This window comes from Wyeomyia smithii, chromosome 2, assembly GCF_029784165.1.
Source record: "Wyeomyia smithii strain HCP4-BCI-WySm-NY-G18 chromosome 2, ASM2978416v1, whole genome shotgun sequence".
NCBI lineage: Eukaryota > Metazoa > Arthropoda > Insecta > Diptera > Culicidae > Wyeomyia > Wyeomyia smithii.
In genome coordinates this window covers 108,112,037-108,130,910 of record NC_073695.1, presented here as the reverse complement: position 1 = coordinate 108,130,910, position 18,874 = coordinate 108,112,037, and the positions used below count along the sequence as shown (strand labels likewise).

Here is an 18,874-nt window from a genome sequence, read left to right as displayed (position 1 = left end):
ATTGATGATTAAATTATCAATAATTTATTGCAGTATTTACATCAACCGTGCATCCATTACATTATTACCGGAGGAGTACTGTTTAAAATGCAATCCGGAAACAGCACAGAGCTCTACTCACAGTCGGCTATCTAGTATTGTTCCGGGGTTAGCCAGAGCTTCTCTTCGTTCCTGGATTGCATTGCATAATTTCCGGTGGGGGCCGATGGGAAGGTCTAGTGATTTTATGTCTCCCTCGGTAAGAAGCATCAATGTTTCCATGTCGATTTCGTTTTTCTGAAAACTATGAAAGTACCGTTAGGGACATGAAGTAAGGGTTTATATTGGAAAGCTTACACTGGGTAGTAGTCATCAAGTTTGAACGCTATTAAAAAGCGTAACATTGCCAATGACTCACTTTCCTCGTTATCGGAGCTCTCATGGTCACTCTCTGAGTCGGAAATGACTAACTGTGAACGAGGTTTGATTGGGCCAAGTTTAGTTTTAACTTTTGCAGATCCATCGGATTCGTTGTTTGATGGTTCATTTCCCAGATTTGCTAGCACTGTTGAAACTGATCGACTAAAATGGTAACAAAATTCTGTAGAATAGTAATCGAAGCATCAATAACTGTTACAAACACTTACGTCATTGCCAAATTTCCCGATGGTCTGTTGAAAATACTGGGTCTACACTGTAGCAGAACGTCGTTGGTAAGATCGTCGTTCAGGTTCGCTAGGAAATCGGGTTGGCTAACTGATCGGGAGATGGTGTTAAATTTGTGTGCATTCGAACCACCACTTTCACTGTCCTCGTCGTCCACTTCCTCATACCCGTTAGAGTCCACATCGAACACGTCTTTCAGCTTACCGCGTTTACCGCTGTCTTCAGCAGAACCATACGTGCCTACATACAAGATCTCTGAGTCCCTCTGTAGGCCCTGTATTGATCGTATACTGCGTTTGCCTGTCGGTTCCGTTTCTCCTATTTTGAAACCTGATCATAATTGTTTATTATTAGTGTTGTTTTGGAAGAGCTAAAACGTTGACTTTATTAATTTACATACATAACAAGAAATATATAAATCGATAACCCACTCATTTCGCTAATAATACAAACAGTTAAATAGAGGAGTATGGGAAATCCCCAAAATTAAAATCACAGAGAACAGACGTTCACCTTATTTTCAAAGGATGTGTAAAAACTTGCAGCCATCATTTAGTCGTGAGTGGTAATGCCCCCGCTATGGTGCGCTCGTGTTACTAGCAAACCAAGCACTGATATCGATAAAATATCGATATGCCAACATTTATACAGTGCAACTAGAGCACCACAAGACAGATGTCGTTAATGTTCTAACGTATTTTGATTGCAATATGTCTGTTCTCTATGCTAAGACCTTTCACAGAGTTCTAATGTTTTTATATTCCCAAAAGAGCGTAATCTTACAATAATCAATGAAAAATTTGTGAACAGTTTAGGACCAGCAAGATATCATAAAGACTGCCAATAACACCACAGTACATACCTCCATTTTCAATTTGCTGCTTAAGTTTAGTAGCCTCTGCTCGCTTTTTTACTGCTCCTCGAGCTCCACTGACAGTTCCGCCCACCAGAGCGCTAAACTTTGTCCCGTTCTGATGGTTGGCATTTTCTTTGTGGGAGTTTTTCAGATTTCCTTGACTCCCGGACCAAAGTTTATGCTTCAACATCTGAAGCATATTAGATGGTCGGTGCGGTCGAATTCGAGTGTCATCGTGTTGGCCCTGGTTGAGTTTCTGCTGTCTGCTGGCAAACTCTCGCGCTCGTTTTTCTGACTTTTTCCTTGCTTTTTCTTTAAAGTCTCGCGCTTTTTTTCTGCAATGCCCCACAGTGTTATAGTAGTTTTAATTGATACCATATCTTTCGACTTACTTATCTACAGCTTCTAAATTGGCCGCCGCGGCATCAAGGTAGCGAAGAATATTGTCCCGATTATTGATGGCCGCTAAGTCCTTCGCGCTATGCTTATCGATATCTAAAGCGTACAGATTGGCACCGAACTGCACCAGGAAATCCACACACTGCATATGACCTTTGGCTGCAGCGAGATGCAATGCGGTGTTGCCAAATTGATCAGATTTGTCCGGATCCCCACTACGAAATTTGAAATCAAATCATATTACTTCATCCAAAAGGCTTCACAATGGGCATGAAATGACTCACCCTCTTCCGACTAGTAGTTTGAGCGCTTCCAATCGACCCTCGAAAGCTGCCCATAGTACCGGGGTCATGCCATCTACATCTTTGGAGTTCGCTTCCGATCTAGTGGCCTCCTTGAGCACATCAAGAAGACCATCCTTGGCCGCTCTGCAAAAAAAAAAATTTAATTTTTAATAAGTTATTATTTGGAGATCTATTTATTCTGTACTGAAATCTCAACTAACTAACTAACAATCTGTGGTAAAATTTTGTGAACAGAAACCGTTCTACATCTACTGTACAGCAGTAGAGGTAGTAAGACTTGAAATAAACTATTTCAAAATGAAGCATTTTACAGAAAAGGTAAAATCGCCGTGGCAGAGAAAAAATACGACGTCATACATTTCTGTCCGGTACTTCAGAGTCACATCTTATCTCATGCAGTAAATACGTATTCCACGATGTCGGAAATTTAATAGAAAAAAAACAATCGACGGGATCGCTATCAATTTTAAAAACGAAAACAATGACTTTAACGCCTCGTAATCTAACCCTTAAATGAATTACGGGAACTAGACAAATGAAAGATACAAATCAACACTAACGGTCATGTTTCTAGATGAGAAGTTGAATGAGAGTCGAACATTTGCACCTTATAATGCAACACCAAAAAGTCATTAGGGAACATACTTAAATGACGTATCATTTTTTTCATGATTTTCAAGCCCTCCCTCCCCCCTCGTTGCATTTGGTCACAAAACCTAAACCCCCCCTGAAAAAAAAACGTAGCATTCGAATAACCCCCCCCCTCCTCTCCGCTTCTGAAAAAACGTACAGAAATACGTGCAGTCAGGTTTTTTACGCGGTTTTTTATACGCGGAATTTTTACAAGGTTTTTTTACGCGGATTTTTAATTAACGCGGTTTTTTACGCGGATTTTTGAATTTACGCGGTTTTTTAACGCGATACCGCGCTAATTCAAAAACTTTTTCGCGAATTTTTGAATTGACGTGGGTTTGGACCCAGAAACGTTTAAGTGTTTATCTAGTAGGAGACTTAGTCCAAAAAATACCCACCGCCCTCCGAAAGATCCGGAATGACCGTCAAAGAGGACAATTTTAAATACTGGTTCTAGAGCGTCTCGGGTTTTTTCTAAGCCATTCTTGCTGGTTCACTTTACGCGGATTTTTGAATAACGCGTTTTTTTACGCAGATTTTTGAATTAGCGCGTTTTTTTTTTGGATTTTCGAAGTAACGCGGTTTCTTCACGAGGTACGTAATAAAAACCTGACTGTAGTAACATAGGTACAAAAAATACTTGAAAAAACCGTGTCTAATTCAATTTATTTACAACTTATAGACTCGTGACTGCATCATTTGCTTCGAAGGGGTTGTGTTTTGGTACAAGGAGTAAAGGTGTTTGAACAACTTAGTATGATCCATGTCTGCAGAAAACACAGAAACTATTCCGGAAATGAAAGGAGTATCTTGTAATTTTCACTATTAAAAGCCACAAAAAAGCAACAATTTTTATATTCAAAACAGATTGTGTGTTTGGATATCCAAGTGATTGTTCATAGAGCAGAGCTTTTAGAAGATTTCAGAATGCCACAGATAAAAACATTTCGACAGATCTCGCTGCAATACTTTGTGCAATGTTTTAATGTATTTTTAGAATACATTTTTCCTGCAAAAAAATCAGTCTTTTAAAAAAATGCTACGTCGATTTTACTACAACCCCCCCTCCCCCCTTGTCACAGCTTGTCACAAAATGATGATATCCCCTCCCCCCATAAATGCTACGTCATTTAAGTATGGTCCCTTAGTGTTCATCGAAGGTCAGACAGAAAGGCAAGTTATCGTGACAGTAGATAAGAACAATAGCAATCATGAATTGATTATCTATAAGCTGAAATTCGTTATCGATGTTCTTGCGAAGAGCAGGGCTACCACTGTACCCATATATGACATGATTGAGTGATAACGTCATTATTGTTTGGTTTAAAAGCTAAATCTGAAAAAATGATCAATTCAGATCAAGATATTGCAAAATATATTGGACTCCCTCAGATAACAAGCCAGTCGTGGTAGGTTCGAGTCTCGGTCTGGGAGAGACTGTTAGTGTCAGTAGGAGTAGCGTTAGCCCCGCAATTGTCCTGTACACTAAACAGTCGGCTGCGAAGTCTGTGAATAAAAAACAGAAGTTCAAATTCCGAATCGGAATGTAGCACACCCCCAAGGCTTTGCTTTGCTTTATTGTTGGACTCTGGTAGGCAACATACAGAATTCCATCAGTTTTTTTTTGATTATGATTACAAAAATTGGAAAATTGTCAGTTGTCACTTTCGCAACCAAGTCTTTATGCTGTCGTATGTTTATAGAGAGGGGCTCCGTAGCCGCTAGGTTACAGAGTCCGCTTTGGTGAGCGGGTGGTCGTGGGTTCGAATCTTAGTAGAATCAGGCCATTTGGTTGTCAAAGGACTTTAAGCATGGGTTTATTCTCAGGCTCCCCACCACGTACCCTTCCTTCAATCTGGATTCTAAAGTACCCCTGTTGACTCTCCTTCTAACAAAAATAAGTCCCTATTATAATAAAACTGGTGTGAGTAACATATGAAAGTTCTCTCCAGGGAATTTGTAACTAGGCGATATTGTTAGGAGGGACAGAGGCTCGGTATAGTAGAGCAGTAAGCTTGAAACGGAAAGGTAATTGCACACAAGCACTGATATGAATGACAAGCGTATACACTCAAAAGTGTTACTGCTAATAATATGAAGTGCGGAGTACAGAAAATACCTGGGCAATATCACAATAGATCTAAGCTCTAGTCGCAGTGACGAGTCCACACAGAGAAAAAAAAACTTATAGATTCTGGTCCGGCCCTAAAATGAGAGTAATAATTGCATTTTCCATAATTTGGAAACATATGCAATTCTGAAACAATTATCGGAATTATTCATCAAAAGTTTATGTGTTCAGTAATTTTTCTGAGTGAGTTCATTACAACTTATGGGGCGACCCTACTCTGGAAGAACGAAAAATAAATAATTTTCGTAATTTTTTTCGGATGTTTAGAGTTAAGTGATGTGTATTTTTGGGTATTTTGGTTATTGATTATGGTATATTTAAAGAAATATTTTGCATTTCTTGAATACAAAATAGTGAATATTACGCTGTTGGCAGCGTTTCTTTCAAAACCATGCTTTTCAACTGGTGGTACGTTATCCTCAGCATCTATCGAACCGATTTTGCTGATTTTTTGCTAGTAAAAATGGATTATCTAACTTGTTACATATCCGTTTCCGAAAATTTCAAAAATTGACAAAATGGCGCCCAATTTAGAAAAACAATATTTTTTTCATGAAAAATCACTACTTAAAAATTCATAAAACATTGTAAAATTCAGATGTCGAAAAACAGCTAACAAGTTAGATGATATAATTTTACATGCTAAAATAAAATTTCAACCGAATCGATTCAGCAGATGCTGAGAAAAACGTACCTCCTGTTGAAAAACATGGTTTCGTAAAAAACGCTGTCAACAGCGTAATATTTACTTAAATATAGTCCACGACATGCAAAATACATCGTCAAATATACCTTAATCAATAGCCAATATACTCGAACACTTCATCTTTCGCTAAACATCCGAAAAAAATATCTCGAAAATTCATAATTTTTCAACTTCACAGTAGGGTCCCTCCTTAACCCACAAAGTTGAAAATAGAGCTTTATGTTCATTGATTGCAAGATGATTATAATCATTATCAAATCAAATCCTAAAGCTATACAAGTTTTTATACATCATTTGAAAAAGCTGCGTTTTTTGAGAAAAATGTGATTTTTTAAAATGTTTATCGTTATTTCATTGAGCAGACAGTATGTGAAGTAGAGAGAACGAAAAATAAGCGAACTGGAAATATGATACAGATTTGGAAAAATATACCGCATCCCGACGGGACTTGAACCCGCAATCTCCCTGTCTCCGGCATGGTGTTTTGACCAATTAAACTACGGGGGATGGTGGTAATGTTCCACAATCTATATCGGATCACATTCTGCTGCCGACTTATTCTATTGCTCATACCTTTAGCCGTAAGGAGCACCTTCCGTAGTTGTGTCGCACTTGCAAGCACGACGCAGACTGACTTTGGTCTCGATCACACAGGTCTATAGGAGTTATCAGCATTAGCTGACTCTTCTGTGTGTGATGAGACATTTACTTCAGTCTATAAATAACGCTTGCACAGCAGTGTGTGTAGTTAGGTATGAGCAATAAAATAAGTCGGCTGATACGCTATAGATTGTGGAACAGTACCACCGTCCCCCGTAGTTTAATTGGTCAAAACACCATGCCGGAGACAGGGAGATTGCGGGTTCAAGTCCTGTCGGGATGCGGTAAATTTTTCCAAATCTGTATCATATTTCCAGTTCGCTTATTTATCGTTGTCCTTCGATTTTCAAATGAAGAATAAAAAACTGCTCGAAATCTTTTAAATGACATTTCGCCCATGTACGGTATATGGGAGAACTGTCATGTAAGGCATTTGGAGCAGTTTTTTATTCTTCATTTGAAAATTTGAAGGACAACGATAAACATTGTGTGCCTTTTTGTGAGAAGTATATCAACAAATTAATCATTTTGGATCCATGAGACTAAATTTTGTTGTGGTTTGTGGTCCACTCTAGGGTCGAACGACTTAAAGATGTCCAACTTTTTTCCTGTCTAAGGCAGCGTTTTTCTAGTCACCTCGTACACCAGCAGATCGTGCATCTTCTTCCATCGAGTGCGAGGCCTACCACGAAGTTGACGGCCTCTTCCTGGTTCTCTGCTGAGACAGTTTTGGCGGCTATCTCGTCAGGCATTCTGGCTACATATCTAGGTCATATCGAGGCCTGTCCGTTTTATCACCTTCACTATTATATCAGCATATTTTATACTTTCTACAACTACAACTTTATTTAGCGTCTATGTCCATAAAGAGCCACTGAGAGGATCAGCGTCCTATACAGCGCTAGTTTTGTGCGAGTTTGCAAACTACGGGACCTTAGTTAGTTACGTAATCCGTAAAAGGCCAAACGTACCAAGATAAACGAATAAATCAAGCATTTCAAATCATTCCCCATCAATCTCCACTTCAGCACAAACACCACCGGAACTTTCATGCTCTCTGTCAACTACCATATACCTTGTTTTGGCAGCGTTAATGATAAGTCCCAACCTCGCCATTGCTTTCCTAGAAGATCTGCAGGCCTTCTACACGGCCCTACAGTGGATACGGATGTTTTCAATATCGTCCGCAAACCAAAAAGCATTTAAGATTTCGTGATGTACCTTCAGGAGCGATGTTGAACAGTAAGCTGGAGAGCGCATCCCCCTGCTTCAGTCGTATGATTTCAATCCCTCCAGCGTCATATGACTCAGCTTAATTAGTTTCGCCGGGAACCGTGTTCATGCATAATCTGCCACAGCTCGTTTCTTATTACTAAGTCGTATACCGCCTTAACACAAACAGATGGTGAGTCTGCAAGTGACACTCCCGGAACTTATCGAGTATCTGTCGCAAGGTGAAATTTTGATCCGTCGATCGCGATAGTTGCAACAATCCAGTCGATTGCTTCTCTTGTATGTTGAGCTTAAGAGGCCTGCCAGTCAGTCGTTCGGCATTTGGTTATCCATTCAGATCCTCAGATCCTCTGTTGGATCGCATCTTATTTTGTTTCGACGCGTAGCCGCAGTGACCATGCGGCTCCTGACACGGTTTATCTCATTCGTCGCTCTCTTTCACTCGGCATCAAATCAGCCGTCTTCCATGCGTCTCCTACCACCTCTGCCGCAGTCGTTACTTTGGAACCGTAAGTACTTCTCCACAGCCCATTATCACGCCATCAGCTTGCAACAGCTGTATTTTAAAACACACCGTCCTCTCTGTGGAGAGCTTCAGCACGTTCGACAACCGTACGCGGATCTTACAAACGACGAGATAATGGTCAGAGTTAATGTTTGGACCCCGATAAATCCAAACATCAGTAACATCCAAAATGTGCCGAGAGTCAATCAATACGTGATCAATGATGATGATTGATGATGATGATGATGATGATGATGATGGTCCCACCTCATACCCCTACATCGGTTTGAGCTGGTCGATTTATCTAAGTAAGATATTATATAGAGTCATACAATGTAACCAGTTGACAAACAAATAACGGACTGGTTATTAATACAGACATAGTAACCCTTCAAAATAATACCAATAATTTGAAAATACATAAAAAAAACGATTCTTCAATAACATTGATCCAAGGCTCACCTAGAACGAATCTGGGAGCAAGCTTCTTTTTTTGAGTGCCTCCAGGTGTTTCCGAACGTTCATACGTGAAAAATAGGAGATACATACGGCCATTCCTCTGGCCGCGGTAAACTTTATCAGCCTCCGTTTTTATTGGTTGACGATTGGAGGCTATGCCTTCCAATGATCGGGTGGAAGAATTGCTCCCTCCCAACCAGTGCGTTTTCATCAATGATGACGGCGTTTTTTGGGCACTCGTCGTAGGTTTTTTTAAGCTTTTCATAGAACTCATCTTTGACGTCGTCGAATTTGTTGTTCGTCGGTGCGTAGGTTTTAATCAAACTATAGTTAAAGAGCTTACGCATCTACGGCCATCTACGGGTGACTTTTGTTTTCTGATTTTTCAGCACTACCAACCTGACACTTTCAGCTGCTTTTCCACTGTAGTAGATAAGGTAAGTACTTGGTAGAAGTCAATAAGGTCTACCCCGCATAATCAATAACCATAAATGGATGATAATCCGTATGGTTTAACGATACTCCTTGTAGTAGGGACTATATCGAACTAGTTGTCAAGCACTTTTCACGGTTATTGATTATGCGGGACTGCACCCATGACCATATCTGTAGCAAAAACGGCATAATTTGATATACTCTTCACTATCTTCAGCCATTGTTCTACATAACTTAAATTGCTAACATCATTACGGTTAAAATGTATTCAATAATTCACTATTAAAATTCCAATCTGCTGAATCGCTTTGTGATATTTGTTTTAAAGGAATCACTTGGGTAAGGACTATGTTTGTTTTAATGTAAATTTTAATTTCATCAACGATTTGATCATTAGTGAGACTTTTCAAAAACACCTGTCGCACCCTGAAAAAATGCGAGAATGTTCAAATACTAAAATTGACTTAATTTGTGTAACTAATGACTCGTTTCTGCTGACAGGGTATTTGGTTATGTTTGCCTTCAAGTGCTGCACCAAAACGTCAGAATTATTCAATTGAAAATTTAAAAAAATGAACGCTAAAGAAGGTATTGCGAGTTTGCTGCTCGTCCAGGAAAAAATGACCACGTGATCTTTTTTCCTGACTTATAACTTATTGTTGCCACCAAGTCATGAATAAAGCTTTTGCATTTTAGTAATATTGAAGGTCTGCGAGTTTAATAATAAAAATTTAAGTTAATTTTTGGCACTTGCCAAATGAAAAGACCACGTGGTTAAAGTCGCAAGGGGGGGGGGGGTTGCCAAAAGACCCCGTAAGACCACGAGGGAGGGGGGGGTATAAAAAGTGGTCAAATCATGACCACGTGGTTTAGGAACGGCCCCTAACGACGCATTTCATTTCATGATAGTTGGTTTTAAGGTGTCGCCTAAATCGAAAAACCCGTTGCATTTTTCGATTTCGGTGTATGTTGAAGTACAAGCCTGCAAAACATCTTATCCTAGGTTAGACTTTGAGTCTGTCATATTGCGTACGTCGATACGGAGCACTACGTTTAAAAGTCATGCTCTACTTCTTGCGATGTCATGACAATGTCATTGATGAAAATGGAAAATAAAGGGGAAAAACGCTGAAGAAAACCACCTAGTTGACCAGTTCTTTTGAAATTTTCAGACAATAAAATATAACCCATTAGTAAGCTTCCAGCATATTTATTTCATTCAGAGGCAATGTCAATACCGAACGCTCGCAATTCACGCTTAACTCCACTTACCTATTAGGTTTTGTACATCATTTGGCTGCAGCTTTTTCTGTACGGAAACCCACTTTTTCTTCATGTTCTTTTTAGATTTGACCTCTTTGGGATGCTTACGTAGTGCCTGCTTCTTACTAACCCAGTATTTTTCGATAGGCCTTAGTACCGGGGCCGTGAAGATTGGGGGGGGGGGTTTATTTTCCCTAAGGTGCGAAAATGACCCCGTTGGTTTTGTACCACTCCAGGACATAATTTGAATAGCGGCACGAAGCTAGATACGGCCAGAAGACCGTGGGTCCTTCTTGTTGCTTCAACAGAAAAAGCAGACCCTTTTACAGACATTCCTTGAGGTAAATCTTCCCGTTTACAGTCCTGGTAGTCACGAACGGCGCACTCCTTTTGCAACATGATCAGATTGATTGCCAAATCAGGCATTTCTTGGCAAACTTTTAAAGTTTCTGCTTCTTTACTTCCTCCTGATCACCAATGGAAAATTCATTATGACCGCATTTCTTTGTCCGTCCGAGTAGTTACGTTCAATCACATGACTCACCGTTGACTGCACGATTCCGAGTTGTTTTTCGATGTTTTTCTATGTTCCGATAAGAGCGGTGACGATTTCCCAGGTGCTTGCGCAAAATCAATTCACGACGTTGCATTAAGGGTAACGGCATTTTTTCCAAATTTCGAAAAACTGACAGCGTTTAAAATGAAATGTATACAATACACTACTTATACACAAATTGTCAACACAAATTGCCCAATGGATGATTTTCTACAGCATTTTTCCCGTGATGCAATTTGACACGTAAACTCATTTGAAAGAACCTAATAATAATAACTGAACTCAACAATTTTGGTTTTGTTAGTTAAGGTAGTTAAAAACGGAGCTTGAAGAAACACCATTAATTTTTACATACTTTTAATTACAAAGTTTAACGTCAGTTACGCTAAATTTTATAAATAATTTCAATATCTCCGGCTTCTTGTACTTCTTGGCTGATAGAAAGTATAAATTCTATTGTATAACAACACAATTTAAATCTATTTAAATTTACACAGTTTGTAGTATACTACTCAAAATCATTTTTCTCTTACCTGTGTATTCTATCCGATGACATCACTTGTGTTATCTGTCAGGTTGTTCTTTCCGTTGTCATTGACAAACGCCGATTAATTTACCCGATGTGACACTAGCAGTTCATTCCGCACCCGTGAACCGTGGCCAGCCGCGCTTCACTTATTCAGCTTTATCGCCTACACAGGATCTTTAGCATGGAAAGTAAAAACAGTTGTTAAGCGTTGAGTAGGTACTGTAGTAACAAGTAACATAATTTGCGTGGTTAGTGATGCTTCGTTCCTCTTATTATATCACTTTCTATCTTCACACAGTCGCATACCGTTGAGCATGAAAAGTGGTAGAGTGAACTCCACTGAATAGGGAATATTTCAATCCAACATGCAAATGGAACAATCTATAACAGCAACGACGAGATTCGCTCGGGTACATGCACTCTTGATGATGGTTCTTTACTCGTGGATTGAATAATGAATGGGCGAATGAAAGATTTACTCTCGATGATAGACGAACGCGCGAAAGCATTTGTGCTCGTGAGAAAAAAAAACTGGGATGTAACTGAGGGTGAACGGAAAACCAATAAAAGATTCAATTTCGTTTTGCAAAAGGTGATGCAACGAAATGTAACGTAAGGTGTATAGCAAGAATATGAGAAAACAAAAAAAGTTTATTGGAGGGAATTGTTGCTAATACGTGGGAATAATAGCCAACTTATCGTTTGCACTAAGAAAGCGGATCGCTGGAGCAACTACAACGTGCTGCTACTTGCTGGGGCGGTTTAACCGACATCCCGTTCATTGCACTTATCACTGCATTAAAAAATCGAATAGGTCAGAATTGTTTGGCTCGTGAAAAATAAATCATTGATAGAATAATCAAGACACAAATTAATCAATCAATAAAAACCCCAAAAAGCTATCTGTAATCGTATTAGTCGGTAATTGTTGTAGCTAGGTAAATACTTTTACATACAAAGCTGGAGATTCGTTGATTTAATGCCGACTCATTCTTAAAATGAGACCGTTTAGTTGTGAATTCGATACAAGTCAGATAAGAAATGGCAACCTCCGCTTTATCAGGATAAAACATGGGTTCTATCTTATATCCTCATCTGTGGGTCGCTTAAAAAGTAAACACAAAAAAAACAAGGTATAAGATTCAAACCACATTAAACTATTGAGTTTGATTTGTTACTCCCAAAAGATCATGTATCAAAGATTTATTTGCAATGCACATGCTCGCATCATGATAGTTACCTTATTCGGTCAAAATGATGCTCGTACAGAGCGTTAAAGGAAACACCGAAGCAAGAATAATTACGCGCGCGAAAGAGGCAACCATAACAAAACCGGAAACAGCTAACCGTTTTCGCTCGTAATTAATAGCCGTCGGAAATTATCCAAATTGAAACCTCTCTCAATCCACCTAACCGTCTTTAGCTCTTGGATGTTGAAATTTGAAGTAACATTATCTGATTAAAAAGTGTCTTATTCAGCTTTTAAATAGTTGTGGTTTTTCGAAGTTTAATTTACTTGATTATGTATTGAGATTTTTTTTAAAAGAGATACGTTTTGAGTATCATTTCAATCGTTGCAGCTTGTAGTAAAGCGTTAACACAAACAATTGTATCAGTTCGGTTTCTATTAGGCGGCCAGTAAAAGAGAATATGGAAAACGATTCGAAAATTTTTAGTACACACAAAAAGATGGGGATTTTTTTAACATGTTTTCATAGGGTATCCTGTTTACTTGTCGAATGTAATCGCTTCGTTAAGTTTATAAGTCTGTGTTTAAAATATCGCAGTTGAAGCTAAAAATTACCGTGTGCCGAAAGGGAAGTAAAATCCAGCCAAATCACCCAAGAACACTTCCAAGATCTCAATTATAACTGTTGCGATGGAAAAATTCACTTAAAATGTGCTGGTCTGGCAAGTCATTAGTATATGTGGTTTGCGATCTCCTTTTTTCAATATGAAAAAGACAATTATTCGAACGACTGCTTGAAGGTGATGTAGCTTCCACTGTGAAGAAAGCATAAAGTTCTTTCTCTATTTTGGCCAGATTTGGAGTCGATTCATTATACGCCATCTAGTCTGCAATGGCTTTGTGGTAATAATGTCATGTTCATCGAAAAACTCATCCACTCGCCAAACTGTACCTAAAGAGCATCCTCAAGAGGGGAGTTACATGGACCGAAAGCACATGGCAGAGTTCAAAGAGAATTAGTCGGTTGCGTTCGGAGGACCACTGTGCAGAATCGGGTAAAAGGCCTCATAACTTAGGTACGTGCTTTCAACAGAACTCAACAATCAGCTTGATTTTTTACTTTCATTTCGTATTTGAAAGGTTATAACTCCTTTTCGATACATTCCTTAATATTAAAACTTTATTATGCAAAGCGACACAGACGGTTATGTAAAAAAGCAAAGCCTTGGCGCTACATTCCGATTTCAATCTTCAGATCACTCACATTCTTATTAGCTCTGATATTTAAACTAATAAAGTTGATTTTCGAAACTCCATTAATTAGGTTTACCTATTTCATCATGGAAACGAAGAAGACATCATTCATGTTACAAGGTCCACGAAAACTAATATAAACCTTTCACTGTAAGAGAAGATTGACGGTGATGAAATCACGGCAGCAGTGGTTGAGTTTAAACTATGGCTCGGGCTTACTTTGCACTTCATTAGAAACTCAGTTCGAAAAGCATCTGCTGCATCACGGAGTTGACCACCTGCAAACTTTGATGTGATTACTGTCCACGGGAACAGTGCATGCAGTTGCTGTCCATGTGCTCTACCATTTGCTGATAGAACCACTGTTTGAAACGTCAAAGTTGACCGGCTATAGCGGACTGGGCTTGTGACAAGAATGCCAATCTACTTATTCTCGTTGCAAATATTAATCAGAAGTAAATTACCTAAAGGACAGTGTTACGTTCCATATGTCTGTTTGTAACACTCCGATCAAATCAAGCAGCTAATGGAGCCTACGCATTTGAATTTTGTTACAAAAATTGGTGCATTGCATTTCCTTAAGACGCTATCGCATAAAACCTTAATCTGCTCTCACTGTACATTGTAGGTTGTAACAACTCTAAGAAGAACATTTGCACGTATCATGTTGGCGGTAATTGATGTCGGCATCCGTGGAATTCCGGACTACTTCGTGATTAGGGCGAAACTAGATAGGAAAACAAGCAAGGATTCGCCCTTATCACGAAGTAGTCCGGAATTTAATGTCGATGACTACAGTTGTGTTATGAGTGTAATTTATTTCGCGCATTAACACAACCATAAATGATTTTCAAGCGTCAGTGCGAATATTCCTCTTGTACGTAGTGATGTCCGATTTTTTCAACTAATCGATTAGTTGTTAATCGATTATTTTGCTCGCTCCCGCTAATCGGACTCGATTAGCTGACACGAGATATTCGATTAATCGAGATAATCAATTATTTGATTGCGTGAGCCCTACGTTCAAAAATAAAATGTTAGTGCTGACCAACAGTCAGTTACCAATAAACTTGATCTCTAGCTTTTACTGACAAATCTGGCAGCTCTAGAAATATTCCGTGGCCTACCTCTTGATTTCGATGTACGAAGTTGGTTCATCGAACAAGCCTATGATCGAATCTCTACTGCAAATTCTGTGTTAAATAGTGTATCACCTAAACTTTGCTTTTTTGCAGCAAAAAATATTGTACAATTTTAAAACATATTAAAACTTTCTTCAAGACACTTTTTGGCTATTCGGTTTGAAATCACATTATTTAATATATTTATTAATTCAATTAGCCTAATTCTTTATGAATCTTCGAGAAAGTATTTTCCCGATTCATTTAATTCTTCAGTTTTGCAATTGTGCATTCGTTTGCAAGTGATTTTGCTGTACGAAAAACTTTACACTAGATTTAAGTGATCGAATCCTATTTCCTAAACACTAGGCAAACCAATCAATAAATAGGAACCACCATATAAATTTTCTTGTTAACGTTTGAAAAGCGAGAAAAGAAACATTTATTTCAAAAATGCTAAACTTTCGAATGACAATGAATGTCCCTAGACACCCTGTGACGTGAGTAGGTGCCGTCAGTAGAACCATGCATCCTCTCCTATCGACTGTTAGATTAGGAACATTTCTAGTTGGGGTCTTGGGAGCCGATTTAGCAGCTTTGTAATCGTTTGACCGGCTCTGCTGAATAGACTTCTGAAGGCACGGATGTTCCTAGAACTGGCATTTCATCGGTATTTTATAAAGCGTTGGAATCTGTCCTTGAATTCGGTTCCATACAATAATTGGGTCAGAATTTCTTGGTGCCAAATCGCCATGCAAATACTGCCGTAACTCCCCGGGTAATCCAACCATATGATTTGTTTTTTTTTTGTATCTTGATGTTTCTCTAGCAAGAGTACCGTGGGCAGCCCACAGGTCATTACTTGGTTCGATGTTGACTGGTTCAGGTTGCTCCTCTCTACACTACAGACGGTGTTATGAACAGATACGCAAAGAGTGAGGTCGAAAACTCCAAGTGAACCGTCAAATCGAGGCTCCAAGTGTGCAAAGTAAACAAACTCATGCGTGTTACTTTTCGTACAGAGTGTGTGTTGCGATCAGTTCAAATTCTGTGAATCACGAGCAATTATGGTTTCAACGAAAAATGTGTTCGTCATGCTCATGTTATGAGTGATGCATTGGAAATTATTATAATTGTATGAACAAGCACTGAAACTCAGTAATATATCCTTACAAAGTTTCGAAATTTCATTACACTTTCTAGTGCGTATGCGAAAATAAATGTGGTTGCCAGAATTGTTTAAAATAAAATATTAGCAAAGGGTTGCCATATTTACTGCTTTTCTCTTTGCGTATCTCTTTAAAACACAGTCTTTACTCTACACTGCCTAGTAATTTTTTGCATCATATTAACTAAAATTATATTAAATGTGACATATGTTCATACAAAGAAAAGCAGCATTTTTCGTCTTACTCACCAATTCAAGAAATCGTTTTAGATGTGTTCAGTGTTCAGCTCTCAAAATCTGCCAGAGGTAATTGGCATACTTTGTTAGCCTGACCTGCTTCCTGTTGTACATCTGCGTGATGAAAAAAGCAAAAATATTTTATTTCTTCATTTTCGCATGCAAAAACAAACAAAATATCAGCAACACCGTCAACGCGAATTCGTTCGGTTCTTGCATTCGAAAAAGAGGGAAGGAAATATTTTAGCTCTGGCACTCACACATATTTTAACAATGGCTTATGTGAGTTCGCGTAAGTGCGAATAGCCCTTAAAATCTTTTTTAACTTCGTAGTCGTGACGCCAAGAGTTTTGTTTGTGAACACGCAAAATAGGAAGTTTAGTTTTCGTTCGTGCGCGCATTTTTATAATTTTAAATGAAATATTAACGTCGCAGCACTAAATCGAAATCGCGACTTTAAATATCCTTACGTGGGAAGTAATGCGCTGTATAGCACATCAGATGCGCTATACAGCGCACTATTAGCGACGTAAGGTATAATGTGCGGCATGCGAGTAAATTCAATTGTCGCCAGTCGACAACTACAATTTTCAACTAAATGGATAATATAAAATAAGTGAGAACAGAGGTTTCGAAATCTCTTGTGTTTTCTTCACCGCTGGCATCACCAATTTCCCCATTTTTGGACAAAGTTGAACTATCATCGAACAATAATCGGGGTCAACTATTCGATTATTCAATAATCGAAAAGTCGGTTAATCGATTATAAATTAATCGGATATTTTCGCACATAATCGATTAACTCGATTAATCGAGAAGTAATCGGACATCACTACTTGTACGAATTATTCATCAAAATACGTTTCGACGCTTGTATACAAATCAGTTAGGGAGGACATAAAATAAACTAAAATCTCTTACTTCTGGAAGGCATGGATTTTACCTAAATTAATCTTCTATTACTGGTACAAAGCTTAGTTGTTCTTTTTTTTCATAAATAGATGCTCAAACGATTTGTTGTTACATGTTTTAACGAACGTGTTTTAAACAGACAAATGAAGGATTAAACACTAAACGATTTGAAACATTAAATGATGAATAAAAACCTATGAAAAAAAGAAGCTGCTATAATGATATTGATATGAAGAATTCGTATTTTACTAAAAAAGAGTAAATCTCGTTTGATCGACAAGTGACGCAACGATTTTACGCTCAAGGCACAGGAAAAAGGTTTTTGGTTACTCCACAGGAATCCACGAGCTCAATCTCAGCGGTATGCAACTTTCCAAAACAACATCACCGTTAATAACTGCTACACAGTCCGATCTCCGATCGCATGTGCAAGCGAAGCACCGCCACCACCTGATTATAACAATCTCGCAGAAACAGATGCTAAATTGGCTGCTCGGCGCAATCAATGCTCTGTTACGTTTGCTCATAGTTTTACACTCCTCAAGTTATTCTTCTCACACAGAACACTCTTCAATCCATCATTGTTACGTCCACTGCGATGCCACAAGTCATGTTTCGCGTCACTGAAACAACACCCGCAGTATTGAATCTAAAAAATTTGCCGAAAACGAATACTTCAATTAAACTAGCTGAACGACTTTTCGATAGTCTCTATCACCCATAGCACTTACAATCAGCCGGTTCGGTAGAAGTTAAATGATTTATTCCATATATTGCTTCCTTATCAGGTCATTTCTCACCGATAAGATACGATGACAGAGCAATCGATAAATGTTCGAAGGTATCTACCCACTAAGGTCCTGTTGTATGAATTCTATGATAAATGGCAAATATTGGTCACTGTTCAGTGGACAAAGACAAACACTAAAGATTATTTTGACATTGCTTGAGCTCTTCTAAAGCACTTCACTCTGTTGTTAGTAAGTGAATGCATACACTGAAAAATGTTTGCACAATCCACTGAGTCACCAAACCCATCGATCACCAAATTACGAGTCCATTGAATCGAGTTTGCAGTTTCTGTAACTCACTATGAAGATCATTCTCACGAGCTAACTTCTATGTTATGCACTCGAAGGTCGAAATTGGCTTAGCATTGATACCACAGACACACCTTTGGATTAAAATGACGACCAGTGCGACCGCGACCGGAAGGTAAATTATGTTTGAAGTACTCACAAACGACGAACGGTTTAATCCACCGCCACAACCGCAACCCAGAAGGTAGCAAAACAGAAGGTCGTGAGCAGCTGCTGCTAGCACCGCGTCTAAATTCCACGCATCCCGAACTACGACTACTGCGCTATGATGCAGTGTGGCGCACGGGGAACAACGAATGGGCGCTGTGTATTGTTCAGTTGTACTACAGATGTTCACTCAGGTGTTATAGCAATACCAATACACAAAAGCGATCGCTAACTGATGGCGGTGCACAAGAACCGGGTTGTTGAATAGCGAAGCGAAAGAATCGGCCAACGTTGGCTACTTGCGTGAAGCGGGCTATTGCACAAATACACAAAAAACGCACGCGGTTAAGCTTTTTATTGCCGACTCGATTTAACATTAGGTATCACGATAAAATCGATATAAAGCGCACATCAAAGTGGAGCTTTGATAGCTTAAGTAGAGCTTACAGAAACAGGAATAAAGTATGTATGAAGAATATTCAATTCGGTTC

The 18,874-nt window shown here is 38.9% G+C and overlaps 1 protein-coding gene across 5 annotated transcripts; it reads right to left on the bottom strand.

Moving 5' to 3' along the window:
• Nucleotides 1-8: 8 nt before the first annotated feature.
• Nucleotides 9-18,585, bottom strand: LOC129725510 (pre-mRNA splicing regulator USH1G). Of its 5 annotated transcripts, none has more exons than XM_055681447.1 (8): nucleotides 18,311-18,585; nucleotides 11,260-11,429; nucleotides 2,185-2,328; nucleotides 1,894-2,115; nucleotides 1,508-1,836; nucleotides 627-975; nucleotides 337-561; nucleotides 9-283 (listed from the first exon to the last, which is right to left on the bottom strand). In XM_055681447.1, exons 2-8 carry the CDS (start codon nucleotides 11,280-11,282, stop codon nucleotides 118-120), a joined length of 1,458 nt encoding a protein of 485 aa, XP_055537422.1. In that variant the 5' UTR covers nucleotides 11,283-11,429; nucleotides 18,311-18,585; the 3' UTR covers nucleotides 9-117. The 5 variants fall into 5 exon arrangements, with proteins under 5 accessions (XP_055537422.1, XP_055537423.1, XP_055537425.1 ...); XM_055681448.1 differs by having other exon boundaries at nucleotides 18,376-18,585; XM_055681450.1 differs by lacking the exon at nucleotides 18,311-18,585 and adding an exon at nucleotides 17,695-17,843.
• Between the last annotated feature and the right edge of the window lie 289 nt (nucleotides 18,586-18,874).